The 20783-nt window shown below is 45.5% G+C and overlaps 1 protein-coding gene across 4 annotated transcripts in view; it reads right to left on the bottom strand.

Annotated features, from left to right (window-relative positions):
• The window catches only part of DAPK2 (death associated protein kinase 2), a 111086-nt gene extending 90700 nt beyond the window's left edge, over window positions 1-20386 (bottom strand). For all 4 annotated transcript variants that reach the window (XM_077747478.1, XM_077747443.1, XM_077747451.1 and 1 more), the window contains exon 1: window positions 20295-20386. In XM_077747478.1, the coding sequence (XP_077603604.1) occupies window positions 20295-20386 (92 nt within the window). The remainder of the gene's footprint in view (window positions 1-20294) is intronic.
• Between the last annotated feature and the right edge of the window lie 397 nt (window positions 20387-20783).

Genomic DNA, 20783 nt, shown 5'->3' with positions numbered 1-20783 from the left:
AAAAAAAAAAAAAAAAAAAAAAAAGAAAACAGTTTTTTTAAAACACCATACACCACAATTTAGCCCCATCCCCCAAAACACACATCTTTTCTCCTAAGAAAATAAAGTAAGTAGAAATCAACTTTAAGTGTTGAAGTCCAACTCTGAGACATCCATTCTCGGAAGGCAAGCCTTCCTGGGTGAGGGGGCGGACAGAGCATTCTCCAGTTACAGTTTACAGGCAGACAGATTTCCAGGGGAGGTGGGTGAGGAAGTGGGGCTTCTGGCCAGTCCCAAGGGCTGTGAGGACGGGATCTAGGAGCCCAAAGAAGTAATCGCTGCCTCAGACACAGAAATTACTTCTACTAATCCAGCTAAGAAGTTAAACACCATTAAGACTCCTTCATTGGTTGTTTTAATTCACCAGGCATAAAGTAGACCCATAGACCAATATCTCCTCACCCACAGGTCTTGATGCTACAGCCTTAAGCTCTGTCTCTTTTCTCCCCAACAAATGACCATTTCCGCACCCAGGCCTTAAGAGGACAGGCAACACCCAGTCAGTCCTGGGATCAGGGCTGACACACCAGGATCCTACCTGCAGCTACTCGCCCACATTTTATACTTGGGGCTGCCTCTTCCTCCACAGACCCTCAGTCCTGGATGGAGCCTGCATTCACCTTGTTTGTTAGCTCAGGCTCCCTTTGGAATGTTTTATGTTCTCTAGTGCAAAACCCCAAATCACTTGAGAGGCAGCCTGGCTTGGTAGGAAGAGCAAATGCCTTGCAGCCAGGCAGATATGGGTTTGAATCCAGGCCTGCTGTTGACTGGCTCTGGAGCTTTGGGAAGGTGACTCCCCTGGCTCTGGTTCCCTCATCTCTAAAAGGTAGCTAATGTCTATCACATGGTTTTGTAAGCATTAGTGATAATATAAGGAAGGCTCCTGGGATATTGTTGGTGCTTAATTAGCAGTAGTCATTATAATGGCATTGTCACCCCCATTCTTTTTTTTTTTTTAACATTTAATCATTTTTGAGAAAGAGATAGAGTGCGAGTGGGGGAGGGGCAGAGAGAGAGGGAGACACAGACTCCAAAACAGGCTCCAGGCTCTGAGCTATCAGCACAGAGCCTGATGCAGGGCTCAAACCCATGAGCCGTGAGATCATGATCTGAGCTGAAGTCAGATGCTTATCTGACTAAGCCACCCAGGTGTCCCACTGCTACCCCCATTCTAAGGTCTAGTCTCTCCAAACCTGGCTCCTGCCACCTTCAGCTCCCATGTACCCACTTATCTGAGTGTCATATTCTCAGTTATGGGCCAAGCCCAGCCTGGCCACTGTGGTGTACAGAGATGGCAAACAGAAAGTACTCAAAACAGTAAGTGTTTGTTTACTTAGGGGAAAAAAAATCCTGAAATCTCAAATGATTGGAATTTTTCCCACCACATTCTGCTTTCGTGGGCACAAATCAATGAGTAAACAAACTTAATCAGGGTTTATTCAGAAGAGCACTTTCTCTCATATGGACTTCTCTTTTGATGACCATGTTACCACACAGTGTCCAGTAGGCCAAACACAAAGGTCTGAGGTACTTGAGAGATTCTGAAATTTCCTTCAGACTCTTCAAAGGAAAATATTCTATTCCTAACACACTGCCCTTTTCTAATTATAAAAGTAATAGGAGATCATTGCAGACACTGTGGAAAATAAGAAAAGTATTTGAAAAATCCAATTAGTGATTCTCTAGAGAATGTCATGGTGGATGTTTTGGTGTATTTCCTTGCATTCTTTTCTCTATATGCCTCAAGGAGGTAAGTATCCATTCCGATTTAAAAGCTAACAGGTAAAAACGCAGGCCAGCCAGTGCCCACAGGAAAGCAATGAAGTCTCCCTTGCCCTCTTCTCCATTCTCCCCACCCCTAAACAACTTATTTGTTAGTGACACATGTCCACATTGCATAATGACACCTCATCTTATCAGGGCTTGGTGAACTCCTATCCTCTGAGTGAGTTAACATAGTCATCTCTGCTTTCCATTTTTGTGCCACAGAGCCAATATTTACTAGCCATGTTGCTAAAACAGGCCCAGGGCATGGACTCGGTGCCAAATGGCCCTGTCTAATCTCAGCAGCAGCTTCAACGACACTGGATGCTTTCCTGTGCCACAGGCCCCAGCACCAGGTGAGTGACTCCTGTCTGAACCGAGCAGGTGGCCTCTCACCCAGCAAGGATGCTTCACATAATCATAAAGTCCAGGAGGCTAGTGCCAAGAGACACTTAACTATTAGAAATGGGGAAATTGAGGCCATGTGGGGGAAAGGACTTGCCTAAGCACATGCAGCTCCAGAACCAAAGGCTGGAACCCTTCTCTCCACATCAGACTTTCTGTTATTGCACTCTCATTGAATGCCTCAACATGGAGAAACAGCAGAGATTACAGGAAAGAACAGACTCATTTCATAAGGCCCTTCCTTGACAGCTGGGCAAGAGCTGCTCTAAGATGGTCAGTTTCACAGGGGTGTCTTCCCAAGAGTGGCCTGGTCTCTTACAGTGATGGCATCGTCAATTCTCCTGTCTCTTGCTGGAATGTATTCATTCATTCATTCATTCATTCATTCATATAACAAACTGTTATTGAACCCAGCTGTGGGAAGGTATTGCTTGCTTCATCAAAGCACCTCTACTTTACCCTCACCTCCTCTGGGAAGGATCTCCCTGCAGCTATCCTAGGAGACAGACCTTCAGATAGCCCCAAGGGAGTCAGAGGCTTAAAGGGAAATACCTATAGGAAGGAAATGTGGGAGAACTGTGGTTTGGCGGTAAACCCCTGACAGCACACCTCTGGAAGAAAGTCCCTATTCCTAAGAGCACCTCAGGTACTAAAAGATATAAATCCAAAGAGAAAGGATGAGTGACTCAGTGGATACCAAATGCCTGTAGTGTTTCTGTGGAGTAGAAGAAAGGGCAAAGGACTTGCATTCAGGTACCTGTTGCACCACCAAAATGCTGCATGGCCTTGAGAGGGAAAGAGCCTTGCCCAAGGACACACAACCTATTGGTGGACAAAGTGGGACTTGAATCAAATTCTTGACTCCATGTCCATGGCTATTGGCTCAGATGCCATGATGAGGCTTTCTACTTGTCCTCAGACAGCCCCAAGAAAGCCACAAGCCTGATCTGGAACTTTTCATGGCGGTAGGACTTCTCTCCATCTCCTTAGTTGAGATTGGTACCTGCACACAAGGGGAAGCTGTGGCACCTTCTCTCCCTAGAACTAGATACTCCGCTTGGGTTTACAGAATTACGATCAGCCACTTCTCAGAGAAGCAAGAGCAGGACAGCGGCCACTAGGCTAACCCCAGTGCAGGAAGAAGCTGTGATGTGGGGCAATTCTGGCACACGAGGGGAAGAACAAGCAAGCATTCTGTACAGCTGCTGGGCCGTCAAACAGCTCTGCACACTTGGCCTGCTCCCCTGCTCCACCCCCTCCAGGCAAGAAAACAAAGAAGGTCGTGTGAGCAAGGCTGTGAGGAAAACGATGCTGCATTTCAGCTTTCCCCTGGGCCTCTAGACACAACTCAGGCCCTTGGGACTCAGCACTGGCTGAGCACCAGTTATGGTTGCACTATCTCCTATGTTTGTTGAGTACCTACTGCGGGCCCATCCCACTCTAGAGGTGGTGGGAACACTAAGAAAGGTAAACATCGGCCATATCCTCAAGAGATTCATAGTCTGGCTTGGGACACAGAATGAACCTCCAAAAAGCCTTCTACTTGAGAGTAATTATGTATGAGGAACAGACTCTAAGGGCTATGGTTCCTCAAAGCTGGAGAGATAGATGAGGCTGGGGGAAGTACCCTCACAAGGCTGCAGAGGAATAGGAAGCATTTTCACTGTACTTGAGGACTGAGGAGAACTAGGGGAAGAGAGGGAGATGACAGAGACGGTGCTCTGAAGAACATCTTTTAAAAGGCCTGGACACAAGAAACAACATGTGTCGGCAAGGATGTGGAGAAAAAGGAACCCTTGTGTACTGCTGGTGGGAATGCAAACTGGTTCTGCCATTATGGAAAACAGTATGGAGGTTCCTCAAACAGTTAAAAATATAGAACTACCCTGTGATCCAGAACTGCACTACAGGGTATGTACTCAAAGAATACAAAAACACTAGTTCAAAGGGACACACGCACGCCTATATTATAGCAGCATTATCTACAATAGCCAAGATATGGAAGCAGCCAAGTGTCCACTGATAGATGAATGGATAAATAAGATGTGGTATATATACATACATATAATGGAATATTATCCAGCCATAAAAAAGAATAAACTTTTGGGGCGCCTGGGTGGCTTAGTCGGTTGAGTGTCCGACTTTCGCTTAGGTCATGATCTCACGGTTCGTGGGTTCAAGCCCCGCGTCGGGCTCTGTGCTGGCTGTCGGCTCAGAGCCTGGAGCCTGTTTCAATCTGTGACTCCCTCTCTCTCTGACCCTCCCCTGCTCATGCTGTCTCTCTCTCTCCTAGAAATAAATAAAACATTAAAAAAAATTAAAAAAAAAAAAAGAATAAACTTTTGCCATTTGCAATGACATGGATGTAGCTAAAGAGTACAATGCTAAGTGGAATAACCCAGAGAAAAACAAATACCATATAATTTCACTTGTATGTGGAATTTCAGAAACCAAAGAAACAAGGAAAGGGGGAATAAAAGAGAGAGAGAGAGAGAGAGAGAGAGAGATCAATAAACAGATCCTTTACTATACAGGACAAAGTGATGGTTACCAGAGGGGGTGGTGGGAGGGGATGGGTTAAATGGATGATGGGGATTAAAGAGTGCACTTGTTGTGATGAATACTGGGTGATGTATGGAAGTGCTGAATCACTATATTATATACCTGAAATTAATTTAACACTGTATGTTAACTAACTGGAGTTAAATTTTTTTTAAGTTTATTTTATTTATTTATTCATTTTGAGAGTAAAAGGGAGAGAGCATGCACACAAGTATGGTAAGGGCAGAGAAAGAGAGAGAGAGAAAATCCCAAGCAGCCTCCATGCTGTCAGCACGGAGCCCAACTTGGGGCTCGATCTCACAAACCATGGAATCATAACCTGATGACCTGAGCCAAAACCAAGAGTCAGACGCTTAACCGACTGATCCACTCAGGTACCCCTGGAGTTAAAACTTTTAAAAACAGTTAGGGGCACTTGGGTGGCTCAGTCAGCTTAGTGTCGGACTCTTGATTTTGGCTCAGGCCTTGATCTCACAGTTCATGAGACACAGCTTGTGATGACAGTGTGGAGCCTGCTTGGGATTTTGTCTTTCCCCTCTCTCCACCCCTCCCCCACTTGCTCACACACACACTCTCTCTCTAAATAAATAAATAAACTTTAAAAAATAACATTTAAAAATAAAAGGCTCAGACAGAAGGGCACAGCAGCTAGGGTGGAGAAAGTTTAGGAGGTACTGAGAAGTAAGTTTGGACAAGGAGAGTAGGCAAAACAATGGTACTAAGTCAGCCACATCCCTCAGTTTAGCTGGCCAGCCTCTTATTCCTGACTCTGTGCCTGACAGAATCTAGAGAAGACATGGCTTCAACACTGGCCTAAATCACTTTCCCTGCAAAGAGGAAACTAAAGTGGCAACAAAAAGGGAAGGCAGATAAATCAGAGCCATGTAGCTGTGGGCGTAGAGTACAGCTTTACAAGAGTAACCACTCAAGTGCCACTTAATGTCTGGCTATTGGGCAATCTCACAGAGAAAACAAAAAACGTACAACAGAGTTATTACTAAATGAGCACCTGCAGTTATTAACATAGCTTAAGTTATGGTCTCAGTTAATGGTCATGCTCTTCAAAGCATTAGGCAAAGGTTTTCTAGACTTATTTGGGGAAGCTCTTATTTAGAAAGAGCTTCCTAAAGCCAGCATTATTAGGGCTATCCTCCATCCTGACTATGTTAATTTTACCACTTTGCCTTTGCTCACACCAGACACCTGCTGAGATGTCCCCCTCACCCCTCACCCCCAACTCCTGCTTGTGCATGGTGTCTATCATACTCACCATTCTTTTCTTGCTACAACTACTCTCTTACCCCTCCCCGACCCCATACCCCTCACAGGCCCTTACCAGTAGAGTGAAGCTGGGCTGGTCCTTGTGCAGGGGTAGCCCCTGATTTACCCAAAAGCGACTCATTCATTGACAAGCTGGTATCCTATGAGATGGCTGGGCTGAAAAACCTCTGCCCACTAGGAGCAGTGATACTTAGCTAAAAACCAATTTCCCCATCTCTAATAGTTGAGGGTCTCCTGGCTAGCTTTCTGGACTTTATGATTATAATTATGATTATGATAATAGAGAGACTCATCCCATCAAGAGAAGAAAGGAATAAACCAACATCTCTGAGAGCCTGCTATGTGTCTCAAGTGCTATTTCAAAGAAGTGATCTTAGATCCAGTTGTATATTCTACACAAATTGGGACACCTTAAAAAAACACAGATGCTAGAGCCCCACCCAAGACCTTATAAGCCTCAATTCCCTAGCATGTAGGCATGTTGTTTATTTGTTTGTATGTCTTAAACTTCCTGTGTGATTCAGACATACCCCTGGGGATCACTACCATAGTGTTTCATGTTTCAGTCTTAATCTCTTTTAGTCCTCTAGAGTCCAGAAAGATCTGTGTTTACATCCTGGCCTGATAAGGTAGGTAGTATGTTCCTCACTTCACAGATGAGAGAACCAAGGCTCAGAGAGGTGAAGTAACTTGCCCAAGGTCACAGTCAGACAGGCAGTCAGTAGTAGTCAGTTTTACCCAGGCTTGACCTCCCACATCTGAGGGACACAATCTTGGCTCTGTACTGGAGAAGACTGGTTCAGTGCCCCATTAGAGGTGGCCCAGCTACAGACTTTCCTAGAAGGTAGCGAAGGTAGCAGCACTGGGAGTTGGGGGATTTGGAGGGGTGGGGGTGGAGCCAGGCCAGCCTAGCCAGGACCTGGCAGTGCTTCCTGACCAGCAGGAAGCTAACGTCTTCTCAGAGACATGTGTGGACTCCAGAAAGGAACCCAAATCAGGGTGAGACATCAGAAAGAATTTCAAGACCCCAATCTCTACAAATGCTGCAGTTAGCTAGCTCTGAAGGTGCTTTACAAAATGTCTTTCTCTAAGAAATATTTTTAAGATTGCTGGTTGGATCTGTGTTTACAAACTCTTGTGGATACACAGCCTTATCTCCACTTGATCTGGTCTCCCTGCTCTCAACAGTAAGGACTGGATCTTACGCCTCTGTTTCCTAATCTGTAAAATGGGGACAGTGACTTCCACCTGTCTGCGTACCCCAATCAGGAGTCCCAACAATCAAATGAGGTAACAGAGAAGCTGCCCAACTCAGCTCATTCCATGAGCAAGCTCTTCAAAACAACTGACCACCGGGCTTTTAGTATAATGGTGTCCATATCTGTGACTATTTGCTGGGCACTTCCCAAATACCAGGCTACACCCCTCACATCTAGGGCAGGAATAGGGAAAGTGGTATTTTGAAAGCTGCTCAGAGCTCATGTGCTAAGAGAGACAGAAGACTTCATCATTGAGGCAGGATGAGTGCAGGTCAGAGATGCCTGTTGTTTGGGAGAAACTTTAAGCGCCTTTGATTCAGGATAAAAAGACCAGGGTCCACTCAGGGAAAGGTTACAATAATAAGGAGCTAAATTGGCTACAGGTGAAGAAAAGGGGGTCTCCTCAGAATACCCTGCAACCAATCTCAGTGTTGAGGGGAGGCACTCAGAAGTGGGTCCGAGTCTGCCTGAGACGAGGAAACAGGGAGCCCAGCCTTGTCTCAAAGAGGAAGGGGCCGCAGAGCCCAAGGCTCTGAGATATGGAGGAGGATGTGAGTGCTCCCTGGGGACACCCAGAAAGGCTGGATTAGGAACAGGACTTCCTGTTGCCTTGGAATGGAATGCTCGTTATTCTTATTTGGACATTAAAGAACAGGACCCCAGAAGGCTAGAAAACATGAAGAGACTCAGATTCCACATGTGGTATTTCAACACTTCTGTGAGACAGGGACCATCTTCTGAGGACGACACAGAGCTTATGAAAGCGAAGCTGCCAGAGGTCCAACAGCTCATAGCAGTAGAGTCAAAATCAAACCTGTGCCTGGTGGCTCCAGCACCCAGAATAGTCACTGTCAGCCTTCCACGCTGAGCCTGTCTTCCTGCTGAAGTCCTTCAGCTGCCACTCTCTCCTCTGCCCTGTCTCCTCAGCTGGGAAGCGGGGACAGAGAGGAGAGAAGGGGGACTCTCCTCCAAAAAACTGGTACGAATTCTTTGCCTCCTCAAACCACAATGTCGCTAACATCTCCTCTGTAGCTTGTGAGGCAGGGCCCCAGGGTGCCAAATTAACCTCACCCCAAGAACGGAAGGATAGTTCATCACCCCCTAGGCCCTGTGACCAGAACACCAGGGCCAGCATCTCAGAATTCGAGATTAGGGTCTTGAGGCCTCAGGGTTAGATGGTGGCTGCCAAGGGCTGGGGTGAGCAGGGAGGCAGTGCCAGCCCTGGAGGTGCAGCAAATGCAGGGCAGCTGGGCTCTCAGCAGATCTCCTCCAATAGTCCACCAAGAGTGTGAAACAACTGTATCAACCTCTCTCCTTGTACTCTGGAGGGGACCTGAGGGTTTCAGGCAAAAAGAAAATCTGAGGGTGGGGGCGGAGGTGCCTGGGTGGCTCAGTTGGTTAAGCCTCCAACCTTGGCTCAGGTCATGATCTCACAGTTCGTGAATTCAAGCCCTGCATCGGGTACTGTGCTGACAGCTTAGAGCTTGGAGCCTGCTTTGGATTCTGTGTCTCCCTTTCTCTCTGCCCCTCTCTTGCTCGTGCTCTGTCTCTCTCTCAAGAATAAATAAAGATTTAACATTTTTTTTTAAAAAAAAGAGAAAGAAAATCCTGGGCATCTTGGTACCTCCAAGGGAGCACTGGACCAGGAGTTAGCAGTCATGGGCTTAAATCCTAGCTCTGGCACATACTGTGGCAAGTCAGCTGACTCGCTAGCCTCTGACTTTCTCATTTGTAAAATGGAAGAAACACCTATCACCACAAAGGGCTGCAAGGGCCCTCCACAAGCCACATGATGAACCCGTGTGCCTAGGGCAGGACCAGATGTAGAGACGACACTCAATCCCTAATACCCAGAGCTCCTTTCCCTTCTCCCTACCCCAGCACTCTCTAAAGAGGACTGGATTAACCTAGGTAGACGGTGGTCCTGAAACCCGTCTTCCCAGAGGTTCTTCATGGGCTCTGAGAGGGAAGACAGGGCAGGGAGGCAGGTGGACCTCTGCTTACCCCTTCTTCATCCTTTTCCATAACGGCACCTTCACTTTGGTCAGTCTGTATCCTGTCCCCCACCTTATAATAATCCACTTTTTTAATGTGTTGCTGCTTCAATAGTTAACTCAACCGAAGATCAGGAGTAGTCACATTTTTCCACAAAGAGCCAGATAGTAAATACCCTGCATTGCAGACCAAGAGGCAAAATCAAGGATATGATATAGGTCCTTATAAAATGAGAGAGACTTCCACAAATTTTTCCACAAAACACTTCCACAAATTTTTAGTTGATGAAATTCAAAATATAATAAGAAGTGAGTTTTGTTTTGTTTGTTTTTTGTAATACAGGTCTTCCAATTAGAAGAATGGAACTTTTTGGTGGGGTGGGGGGACGTTTTGCTTATCTGGGGTCCAGAGTCAGTGTTGTCTATCACCTGTCTGTTGGAACTGTTCATCTGTAAAACCCATTCATAGCTCTAAGACCACTCTAACAGGTAGCAGACGGTATATGGTTATAGGGCTGTAGTTTTCCGTCCCCTAGACTAGATAGTGTAGGAGCCCATGCAGATTAAAGTTCTTGGGCTCTAAAGTCTGTTGAAGGCTACTTTAGGGTCTGGGGCAATGTCCCAGAAAGACACGAAAGGTCACAGCCATTACCTTTGTGGGAAGACCTGGAAGCTTTGGGGTCGCCTACCACCTCCCACCTGCACTGTCAGAGCCAGGACTGCTTTACTGCCACTGAGGTGATGTGTACCTCAGGCCTTCTACCACTGTCCTCAGCTCTTATCCCCCATGTGGGTTTCCCCAGCAAGAAGGAGAGGGGAACCATGCTCTCTCCTTTGCCCTCAAAAGCAGCCCCCTCTCTAGGCAACCCCTCTTTCAGAGCTCTCAGCAATCTTTCTTTCTTTTTCTTTTTTTTAATTTTAGGGACATATAGAGAGCACAGTGGGGCAGAGGGACAGAGGGAGAGAGAATCTTAAGCAGGCTCTGTGCTGGACCCCACCACCCTGTGATCATGATCTGAGCCTAAATCAAGAGTTGGACACNATAAAAAAAAAAAATTTAAAAAAAAAAAAAAAGAGTTGGACACAATCAACTGAGCCACGCAGACACCCCTCAGGAAACTTTCTTATAGACCCCTTTCAGCCAGCTTCTAAAAGTATGGATAAAGAAGTGGAACCTTGTGCTGAAGTTCTGTGGTCCCCTAAAGACCTCATATCCCCTCCCTTTTAGGGGAGGGAGGCAACACCATTGGGCTATGGGGAAGAGCTCTCTACCTCTGATCCTCACAAGGCTGGGCCAGGTAAATTTCCTGAGCCTCATTTTCATCATGATAACATTTGCCTTACCCGCCTTGTGTTCTTGTTCTCAAAACTTCACATTCTCCAATGAATGAAAATGCAATGAAATGAAAATAAAATGTAAACACACCAAACAGGGCAGAGTTGTAGAGAGAATAAAGTTTGGAACTAAGGGAGACACACAAGAGATTTCAACCACTTTAAATTTTCCCACTGTGAAAACATGAATGTATCTTTACAAAACTCTTAAACTACCAAAAACACGCAAAAAACAAACAATAAAAGCATACTGACAAAGCCATACAGAAATAAGCACCTGCTGGTGACCTGGCAAACTGATTCAGCATCTAGTTTCAACCATTACACAAATCAGTCATAATCTTTGACCTGGTATTTCCCCTCTGGGAATATGCCCAGCAGAAATAATGCAGAGAGGAAATTCAACAAGTATGTCCCCAGAAACATTTATTTTTAGCAGTGAGAAATAATAGTGAGAACTTAAGTAAACTGAGAATGTCTACATAGAATACTATGAAGTTAACAAAAGTATACAGACTGTATTGTATCTATTTTTTTAAGGCTAGCATTCTTCAAAAATACTGGTGTCATGACAATCAAAGCTGAGGCATCATTCCAGATTAAAGGGGACTAAAAGATGACAAAATGTAATGCATGATCTGTATTGGATCTTGTGCTTCAGGAAGAAAACTGCTATAAAGAATTGACAAAACTGGAATAAGGGTTATAACTTGTATAAAAACATTATATCAGAGTTAAATATCCTGAATTTGAAAACTGTATTGTGATATGAAAGAGAATAGCCAAGCCCTTAGAAGATGCATAATCAAGTATTAAGGGATAAAGAGGCATAATGTCTGCAACTTACTCTCAACTGGCTCAGAAGCAATAATAGATAGATAGGGAGACAGACAAAAAAAAGAAAGAAAGGAGAAAGAAGGGAGAGGAGCAGGGGGAAGAGGAGGAGAGGGGGAAAGGAAGGAGGGAAGGAGGAGGTGCCAAAATGTTAAAAGTTGCTGTATCTGAATAAAGAATATATGGGAGTTCTGTTAGTCTGAAAACTTTTATTAAATTTAAATTATTTTGAAATAGAAAATGTTTAAGTTATATGGACTCTGGATACACAGAAAGGTATAAATAAAACACCAAGCCAAAAATAACACAACACAAAATGCACATACTGGCAGTGAGGTAGAAAAGAGAATGTATGCCGTAGATATAGGTATATAACGATTTCAATGTTCCCCGCATAAGCACCTCCTTCCAGCTCTTACAGTTTTCATAAGGCAAACTGAGCTCAGTGAGACCTACCCCTCAGGGTGAGCGATTTGCCCTGTGTGCCAGCTTCTGATGGAAGCGTGGGCAATGCAGCCACTTTGTTTGAGTGGCTTTGTGCTTTGTTTTCCTAACAATGAATGATGAAAGCACCTCCCTCCTTCATCCGTGGCCTCTTGTCATTTAGGGCCCTCTGCGGTCGCCTGTCCTCCTGGCAGCCCCATCACTTTGACCCCCACCACATGGTCTCTTGCCCAAGCTCAGGATCCTCAGTCCCCGGCAGAGCCATAACCTTGGGGTGGTTATCTGCCGTCTCCCAGATTAGACTGCGAGGAGCTGTCCTACCCAGGGTGATGGTTTCCTCCTCTGAACAACTGGCACATGTTTTAGGGGGCCCCCTATTAGTACATGGCCTGTTCCATCTCATTTCATCGGCTTTTGAGCAGAGTATCCCTGTGTACCAGCGGAGCCTGAGCCCTAAATGTTCTATATCCACCTTGGTGCCCATTATACAGTGGGTGCCTAGGAAGAGTCATTGGACTATGATAATGGCCTAAAGTACAGACGTGCACGTATGCATCCACACACACCACTCATCTTTCAGAAACCACTAGCTGGCCTAGGGCATAGCTATGGTCCAAAAGTCTTCCCTGCCACTAACATCAAGCTGAGAGCTTCCTGGGCCTGAAGAAGATAAGCCTGGTGTTAGCAGCAGGGAAGCCTTTTGGCATGAGTGACAAAAGTGTCCACTGTAAAACTCCCCTAAGCCTCAGATTCCTCATCTGTGGAGTGGGAATATGACCCAGCTCATAATGTCTTATAAGGATCGGAAGTATTCGGCACAGACACTATTGTGAGTGCAGAAGATTCTTAACATATGTCAGCCACTTTCACCGTACCAGCAACAGGAAATACAAACACGCGTGCAATCAGAGAGGCACAAAAATCCCAGCCCAGGGCAGCAGACAGGACTCTGCCCAGAAAAGTTTCTGGCTTTTATTTCTGACTTTGTCTAAGATTTGTTGTGTTGCACAGAGTGGAATTTCCCAGTTGGCTTCTCCTTGATGAAGTAGATCTGTACTTCTTGAGCCAGTTACCTAACATTTTGGAAACTGAGTTTCTTCATCTATAAAATAGCGGTAATAACTCTTCACTGGATGTAACAAGGATTAAATATAATAATGTGTCTCCAGGAATGGAGGTAATTTTGCATTCTGTTTCCCACCTTGTGATTGCAAAATTCTGAATGTTCATGGATGCCAAGGTCTATGGGTGCTGGGGCCTTGGCTGAGGTTTTTGCTTCAGATGTAACTCCAAGCAGGTTCCAGGTAGTGCTGCAGTCTACTGATGGGTATCTGCGGGAGCTGAGCACTTACCAAGTGCAAAAGGCCTGCTCTGGAGGAATCTTCAGTGGCGAGATGATCAGGTGAACCCTTTTAGGTAACATGAGGTATGATGACCTAAGGACTTAATAGAGATGTGGATCCAGGAGAAGCAGTAATTAAGTCCACAGAACTGGGTGTAGTAGGATGGGGTGAGTCAGGCTTTGCTAGGGAGAGAGCATTTGACCTGGACCTTGAAGGAAAAGTTTACTTTTTCCAAGAGCGAGGGAACAGCAAGAACAAGGAGAAGTCACAGAAGTTGTTGGGACCTTTGGCCTCTGTCTCAGTGCTATAGCGACACTCAAAATAAGAACCTAGGGGACAGGGTGGGGGAATGGGTGAACTAGATGATGGGAATTAAGGAATGTACTTGTGATGAGCCCTGGGTGTATGCAAGTGCTGAATCACTATATTGTGCACCTGAAACTAATATTACACTGTATGTTAACTAACTGGAATTAAAATAAAAACTTAAACAAACACAAACAAAACAAACAAAGTAAGAAAATCTACCTTCAAAAGAGCTGATGGAACCATACAAACAAATGTGAGATAGGCCTCATCTCATCCCTGGGCAATCCCAGGGCCATGAGAGCTGCCCTGCTCCCCCTGGCCTCCCCACCCTGTCCCAGGAGCTCAGCACTTGGGAGAATGTTAATGCTGAGCATATGTGCCTCAAGCAGACACAAAAGAGAAGGGAATGTGTGGGTGTGAGAAACAGCCATGGAAAAATAAGAATGTAGAAGTCAAAAATAAAAATAGCTGGCTGAGCTAAGGCTACTAATTTCTTATTGGCTTGTCTTCTTAAGTTTTAATTTAAAAAAAAAACTTTCATCCAAAATAATTCTCAAAGATCTCTATATACTGCTATGGAAAGATATTCAGGGGCACCTGGGTGTCTCAGTCAGTTGAGCATGTGACACTTGCTGTTGGCTCAGGTCATGATCCCAGGGTTGTGGGATCAAGGCCCCTACATCGGGCTCCGCACTGAGCATGGTACCTACTTGAGATTCTCTCTCTTTCCCTCTGCCCCTTCCCCCCACTTGTGCGCTCTCTCTCTCTCTCTCAAATTAAAAGATAAATATAAAAAATTTTAAAAGATTTTCAATGTATTTCATGAAGTGAATAAAGCAAGTTGTAGTTACCGATATGTGATCCCATCTGGGTCCCTGTACACATTTGCTTTACTTAGAAAAGTTCTAAAAGGCAACAGAAGAAAATTATCATCAAAGTCTAGCTGTGGGTATGAGACAAGGAGGGAAGGTAGAGGGCGTGGACTTTTTACTTAAACTCTTCAGAATTTTATGACATTTGCCATGCATTACTTCTTTAATTTAAAAAAAAAGTTTTTAATTTAAAAAGAAATACCAAAAGCCATTTTGCTTCAGAGTTCACCTTGGAAACCCTTTCCCCAAGGACTGAAACAGGTAAATCCAAATACCTATTATTGTTGTTTCCTATAGTGCTTTGTGGCTAGACTGGGCTATAGAACCCAGTCTGAGTAAATCTGAGCTCTACACATTCCTGTAGGTTTTGTTTCTCCCCCAAAAAAGGTTGCCCTGGCTAAGCTGCCTGTGTGATCTTCACCACAGTGGAGGAGCCCATTGGGTGACTCAGGTCTGGCAGGCAGCCCTATCAATATGGATATTGCAGGGAATTCCTCACCTTTGTTTAGAAAGGGTGAGGCTCCAGAACAATGGCTCCTTCCTGGCCCAAGGCTCCTGTCCCTACAAAAGGGGATTCTGCAGGTTATATGCCTGGCAGGGTGCCTTTCAGCCTTTCATACATGAGCCTCCTGTATTAGCAGGGCTCATGGCTGTTATCATCACCAGGGAAGCGGGGGTGGGGGGGTAAGGACATGTCTGGGGTAATGGTGAGATAGGCTCCTTGACAGATAAAAGTTCAATGTACATATTGATAAATATTTGTCTGTTCATTTTTTTTAAGTTTATTTATTTATTTTTGAGAGAGAACACAAGCAGGGACAGAAAGAGGAGACAGAGAATCCAAAACAGGCTCCAGGCTCCAAGGTCTTAGCGCAGAACCTGACATGGGGCTCGAACTCATGAGATCATGACCTGAGCTGAAGTCAGACACTGAACCTACTGAGCCACCCAGGCACCCCTGTCTGTTTGTTTAAACTAACAAAGTATAGTTTAAAAGTCTCTTGGGGTGTCTGGGTGGCTCAGTTGGTTGGGCATCTGACTCTTGATTTTGGCTAAGGTCATGATCTCATAGTGGTGAGATTAAGCCCTTCATCAGGCTCCACACTGGGCATGGAGCCNGGGTTCACGTGTGCTAAATAAATAAATAAATAAATAAATTTAAAATATTTTTTAAAATAAAATAAAAGCTTCCTTAAGTATCACCTTCTGTATTGCTTACTCTGTGACCTTGGACAAATCACCTCACCTCCCTCAGCCTCACTTTCCTTATCTATACAATAGAGATTTGGACTCATTTATTGAGATCCAGTTCAGCATAACATTTTATGACTTCATGTTAATGTAATAATCTAAGTAAAGGAAAGTAATATAAGCACAAAAAAGAAGAAAGCACTGATCATTACATGCTGCTTACATTAAAATGCCCTGTATTCTTGGGCATACATCCCCTGGGGGAAGGACTATCTACCAGCACCCTCCCCTGGGGGAACATCACTCCTTCCCAAATGCTCAGCCTCCTGACTCTTACACTGTTATTCTACTCTCAAGGTCAAACAGAAAAGATCATCCTATCATATATTCTCCTCCACTCCCCGAGAAGCATTCAAATGAGATAAAAAAATAAATTTGTACATTGTGGGTCCTTATGGTGTGGTGACCAGAGCCCTAGACTAAGAGTAGTCAGACCACTAGTCTTCATCCTGGTCTATGACCAGTTCTCTGAATGACCTCGGACAAGCCACATCCCTTCTCTGGACCTAGCCTTGTCTAAAAAGGAGGAATTGGATGGGTTTTTCTTTATAAGTCCTGTTCTAAGAGTAAAGCCCGTGCTCTACTCTTCCTGTGCTCTACCCTACCCTGGCTACCAAGGCTGGGAGAAGCCAGAATCTGCAGGGTGCAGCATTTCTCCAAACACTCTCAGAAGCAGCAGACAATCTCCAGCATCCCCAGCAGGCTGGCACCAAAATGGGAGCACAGCTAAGTGCACTCAGCATGAAACTGGCTAAGAATCACAGGGTCAAGCAGCCGAGGACCCTCCAGCCAAGGCACGCTGTCCCAATCCAAAGGTGGATTTGGCAGCTTTTCTTAACAGATATTCTCTTACTTGTAGGATAAGGACATAAGAGACATCCAACAGAATCAAAAACACGAGCTTCAGGGACCAGAATAGGACAAGGAACAGAGTGTAAGATTTCTTATTTGTTAATGGGTGGTTTTAGTTAAGATATAGCATGACTACAGAAAAATGCACATAAAGAGATATTGCTTTTCATAAAGGATGTATCCATGAAATACGTGCCCAGATCAAGAAACAGAATAATACCTACCCCATGGAACCTTCCTCATGTCCCCTTCCAGTCAGCAGTTCTTTAGGAGGAACCACTATTCTGACTTGCTGAACCATTGATTCATTTTATCCATTTTGAACTACACCCAAAATGAACTTTACTCATTTGCATCTGGCTTTGCTCAACATTATGTGTGTGAGCTTCATCTACCAGTGCAGGTAAAAGTGAAAAATGGTGTCGCTCATTTTGATTTTTGCATAGGAAGGACTGAATGAGGAAATAAAATCAGTAAGACATCCCTGAGTCTAGACTAAGGTGCTCATTGACAGCAGAAGAAGCAGGTTTACAGGCACCTCTCCCCAAAATAAGCATGACCCCACCTGTTCTTCCTGCAGAGTCCCACACCTCCCTCTTGGGGGCCTCCAGAGCTGGGAGGCAGGGCCTTGGTGCCCCAAATTTACTTCAAAGGCCAGAAGCTCTTGTTCATTGAGCCCTCACCTGGTGCCTGGTTTCATGAAGGACACTATAGACTTGGCATCTCACTTGATCCCCACAACCATGGACTAGGTACTGTTATTATTTCTATCTTATGTGTAAGAAAACATAGGCACGGGGCGCCTGGGTGGCTTAGTCGGTTAAGCGTCCGACTTTCGCTTAGGTCATGATCTCGCGGTTTGTGGGTTCGAGCCCCGCGTCGGGCTCTGTGCTGACTGCCAGCTCAGAGCCTGGAGCCTGTTTCGGTCTGTGACTCCCTCTCTCTCTGACCCTCCCCTGCTCACGCTGTCTCTCTCTCTCTCCTAGAAATAAATAAAATATTAAAAAAAAAAAAAGAAAAAAGAAAACATAGGCACAGAGAGGTTGAGTAAATTGTCCTAAGGCAGCACAGCTAGGAAGGGGACCCAAATCCCAATCTGTGAGATCCCTAAGGCCAAACCTGTCCACCACTCTGTGTTGACATGGAACTCACTGGCCGTGTCTCTTAACACCTATGTCTCTAACCTCATTGAGCACTGCTCAAGTTTCAGCAGCTCTGGGCCTGTGTCTATGCTGTTGCCTTTGTCTGAACCTTTGGCCCTCAGTTCCCAAATGAACAGTCACTTCCTCAGAGCAGCATTCCCTAAGCATTTAGTCTCAACTGTGTCCCCTACTCTGTCTCAGTGCATCCTGCTCTCTCCTTGCATAGCCCTTAACACATGTCATAATGAATTATCTTTTTGGTTCCCCTGATAAGTTCCAAAAGGACAGGAACGAGTCTGTTGGTTTGCCCACTACCTTGGACAGTGCCTGGTTAAGTGAAAGAAAGGAGGGGAGGAAAGAAAAAAAGGACCGACCCTTCTGAATCTGAGCACACATCTGCAGGCAACTCTAGTCCAGCCTGTTCATGGCCCCTAGCAAGGCCTTCCCCTCTCTGAGCTTCAGTTTCCTCAATTTTCAGATGAAGAGCTGGGAAGAAAGGCTCTCTAAAGGCCTTCTAGCCCATCTGGCCTCTAGACCACAATCCTAGGATATCAAGCCATTGCAAAAGCCTCAGGCCTCTGCAGCCTCTTATCGACCCACTTTCAAAATGGGTTCAGGGGATCATCCAAGGCTCCCAGGCTGTGAGGTACAGGCCTCCCACCCTGCTACACACAAAGGACCAGAGAACAAGAGATGTCTTCCAGTTCTAATAGTCCTGATGTACAAAGCTGGGGAGAGACGAGACTAAGAAGCAAGAATAGATTAATTCCCCAGGAAACTGCCTCTACTTTCTTCTTCAGAGCCCCCTGCTCCAGCAAGGTCGCATCCAACTCTGGCCTTGGCATGTGCATGGCTGCCCCCATGGCCAGGCTGAACCTCCAAGAGGGCTGAAACTGTCCATGTCTTGCTCATCTCGGTACCCAGAGCCCTCAGCACAGACCCCTACACATAGGATATGGCCAAGATGAGGCTACCAAATCAAATGCCATGGAAAAGGCCTGCCAGGGTCTGCTGTCGAGCTTGCCACTTTCTCCCTGGTATCTCCAAGGTCAGGAGAAGCACCTGGCTCCCATTCATAGGCAGACTCCAACTGACCACCCTCCAGCCTCTGGCCCTCTGCCCTCTTCCCACCCCTTCAGCCCTGGATTGCCAGAGGCAGGCGGCTCAGGCAGGAGGCTGAGGACTCGTTCCCCTCCAGGCTCTCTGCTTGCAGTCTTTGCTCCCCCACCCAGCTAGCTCATCAGTCAGGACAAGCACTCCCTGCACTTGAAGTAACTGCACCTCCCTCTTGAAGAAAGGCTCCTCTGGCTTTGAAGTTCTCTCTGTTTTGTCTTTAAAAATAAAAGACAGTAAGAAAATTAGGCCTGACCCAAGAGCTCTGTAAAGGAGAAAGGCCTCCCGTTTTGCATCATGGATACAGTAAAAGCCATAAACCCCCAAATTTTTACCTGGCTGAGTGTGTGAAGGGGTGAGGCTGGGCATACCGGTAAGTATATGTGAGTAAGTGCCATGCCACTGGAAAAGGCATGACAGGAGTGTAGGTGCAAACCAAACTGGCCAGACCTTGGCCACATCATTCGCTGGCTGGTCAATTTTGGGCAACTTGCTTAAACTCTTTGGGCCAGTTTCCTCACCTGCAGAATGAGAATGAAATGAATTCCCATCTCTTACACTGCAGTGACAATCCAACCTTAGGGTTAGTGTTCTGTAATCACTAAGAAACTGTTTGTTTATTTTTTTTTAATTTTTTTTATTATTTTTTTTATGTTTTATTTATTTCTAGGAGAGAGAGAGAGAGAGACAGCGTGAGCAAGGGAGGGTCAGAGAGAGAGGGTCAGAGAGACAGACTGAAACAGGCTCCAGGCTCTGAGCTGGCAGTCAGCACAGAGCCCGACGCGGGGCTCGAACCCACGAACCGCGAGATCATGACCTAAGCGAAAGTCGGACGCTTCACCGACTAAGCCACCCAGGTGCCCCACTAAGAAACTGTTTAAATATTAGCAGATTCTAGAAATGGAAGGCAAGAAGAGAGCTTGGAAAATCTTCCTTCCTTTCCAAAGAGTAACTACTTTCAGATACCAGAACTTTTCCCTGGCTGCATTCTGGATTTAGCAAACCTGAAAACACACCCAATAACTCAGATCCTAGGAATGCTCATGACAAGGCTCGTGTAGCCTGTTACTCAATGCAAATCCATTTTCAGGAGGATTACTTCACCTCCCATTGAGGTGCTGAGCTTATGAAATAAAATCCTGAGAGTCATGGAGAATCCTAAGCGGGACTCAGAGAAGAAAACCAACAGGCCAGGTCTCAGTCCAAAGTCCGGGAATGGCTTTGTGAGAAAAGTTACAGATGAAACAAGAATCATTTAGACTCGCCATAACTGTCAGCCAGGTTATACTGAAAACACAGAGCTCAAGAATTCTAGTCCCTTCTGCTGGCAAGTCTTTATTTCCAGAGATGACTATTTGCAGAGCTGCACATGGAGATGAATGCCTCAGGATTCTTTTTAAAGTTTCCCACGAGTCCCATGACAAGCCCATGCCTACAAGATCAAGTGACAAGTGTACCAGGAGAGGTGGCCCCTCCACCTCTCTCAGCCTCTTACCTCCCCAGCTCCTCCCCGATGTCATAAAAGTCCTCCACCTTCTGCTGCTTGAACGTCTCCATGTTTGGGCTCTTCATTGAGGCCTGGAGCATACAGCCCTGAAATGGAAAGAAACTTGAGGTCAGGGCAGGCATGAACATTGGTGTAAGCCTTAGAGTCTGGGCCTAAAAGTAATCAGCTTGCAAGAGAGCTAATAATTTAACAATAATCCACAGCACTGGTTCCTCAAGAACTGCCCTGCTTAAGGAAGCCTTTTCTCACCAGTAACTGATGATGTATTGTTCTCTTTTTTTTCTAATGTTTATTTATTTTTGAGAGAGAGAGGGAGACAGAGAAGCCAAGGTAGGCTCTGCACTGAGAGCACAGAACCTGTTGCAGGGCTCGAGCTCACGAACTACAAGATCATGACCTGAGTCCAAGTCAGATGCTTAACTGACTGAGCCACCGAGGCACCCCTTTATGGTTCTTATTTGATGTATATCAATTTGA

The sequence above is a fragment of the Crocuta crocuta genome, unplaced genomic scaffold, assembly GCF_008692635.1.
Source record: "Crocuta crocuta isolate KB4526 unplaced genomic scaffold, BGI_CrCroc_1.0 scaffold130, whole genome shotgun sequence".
NCBI classification, from domain to species: Eukaryota; Metazoa; Chordata; class Mammalia; order Carnivora; family Hyaenidae; genus Crocuta; species Crocuta crocuta.
This window is presented reverse-complemented; position numbering and strand designations above follow the sequence as displayed.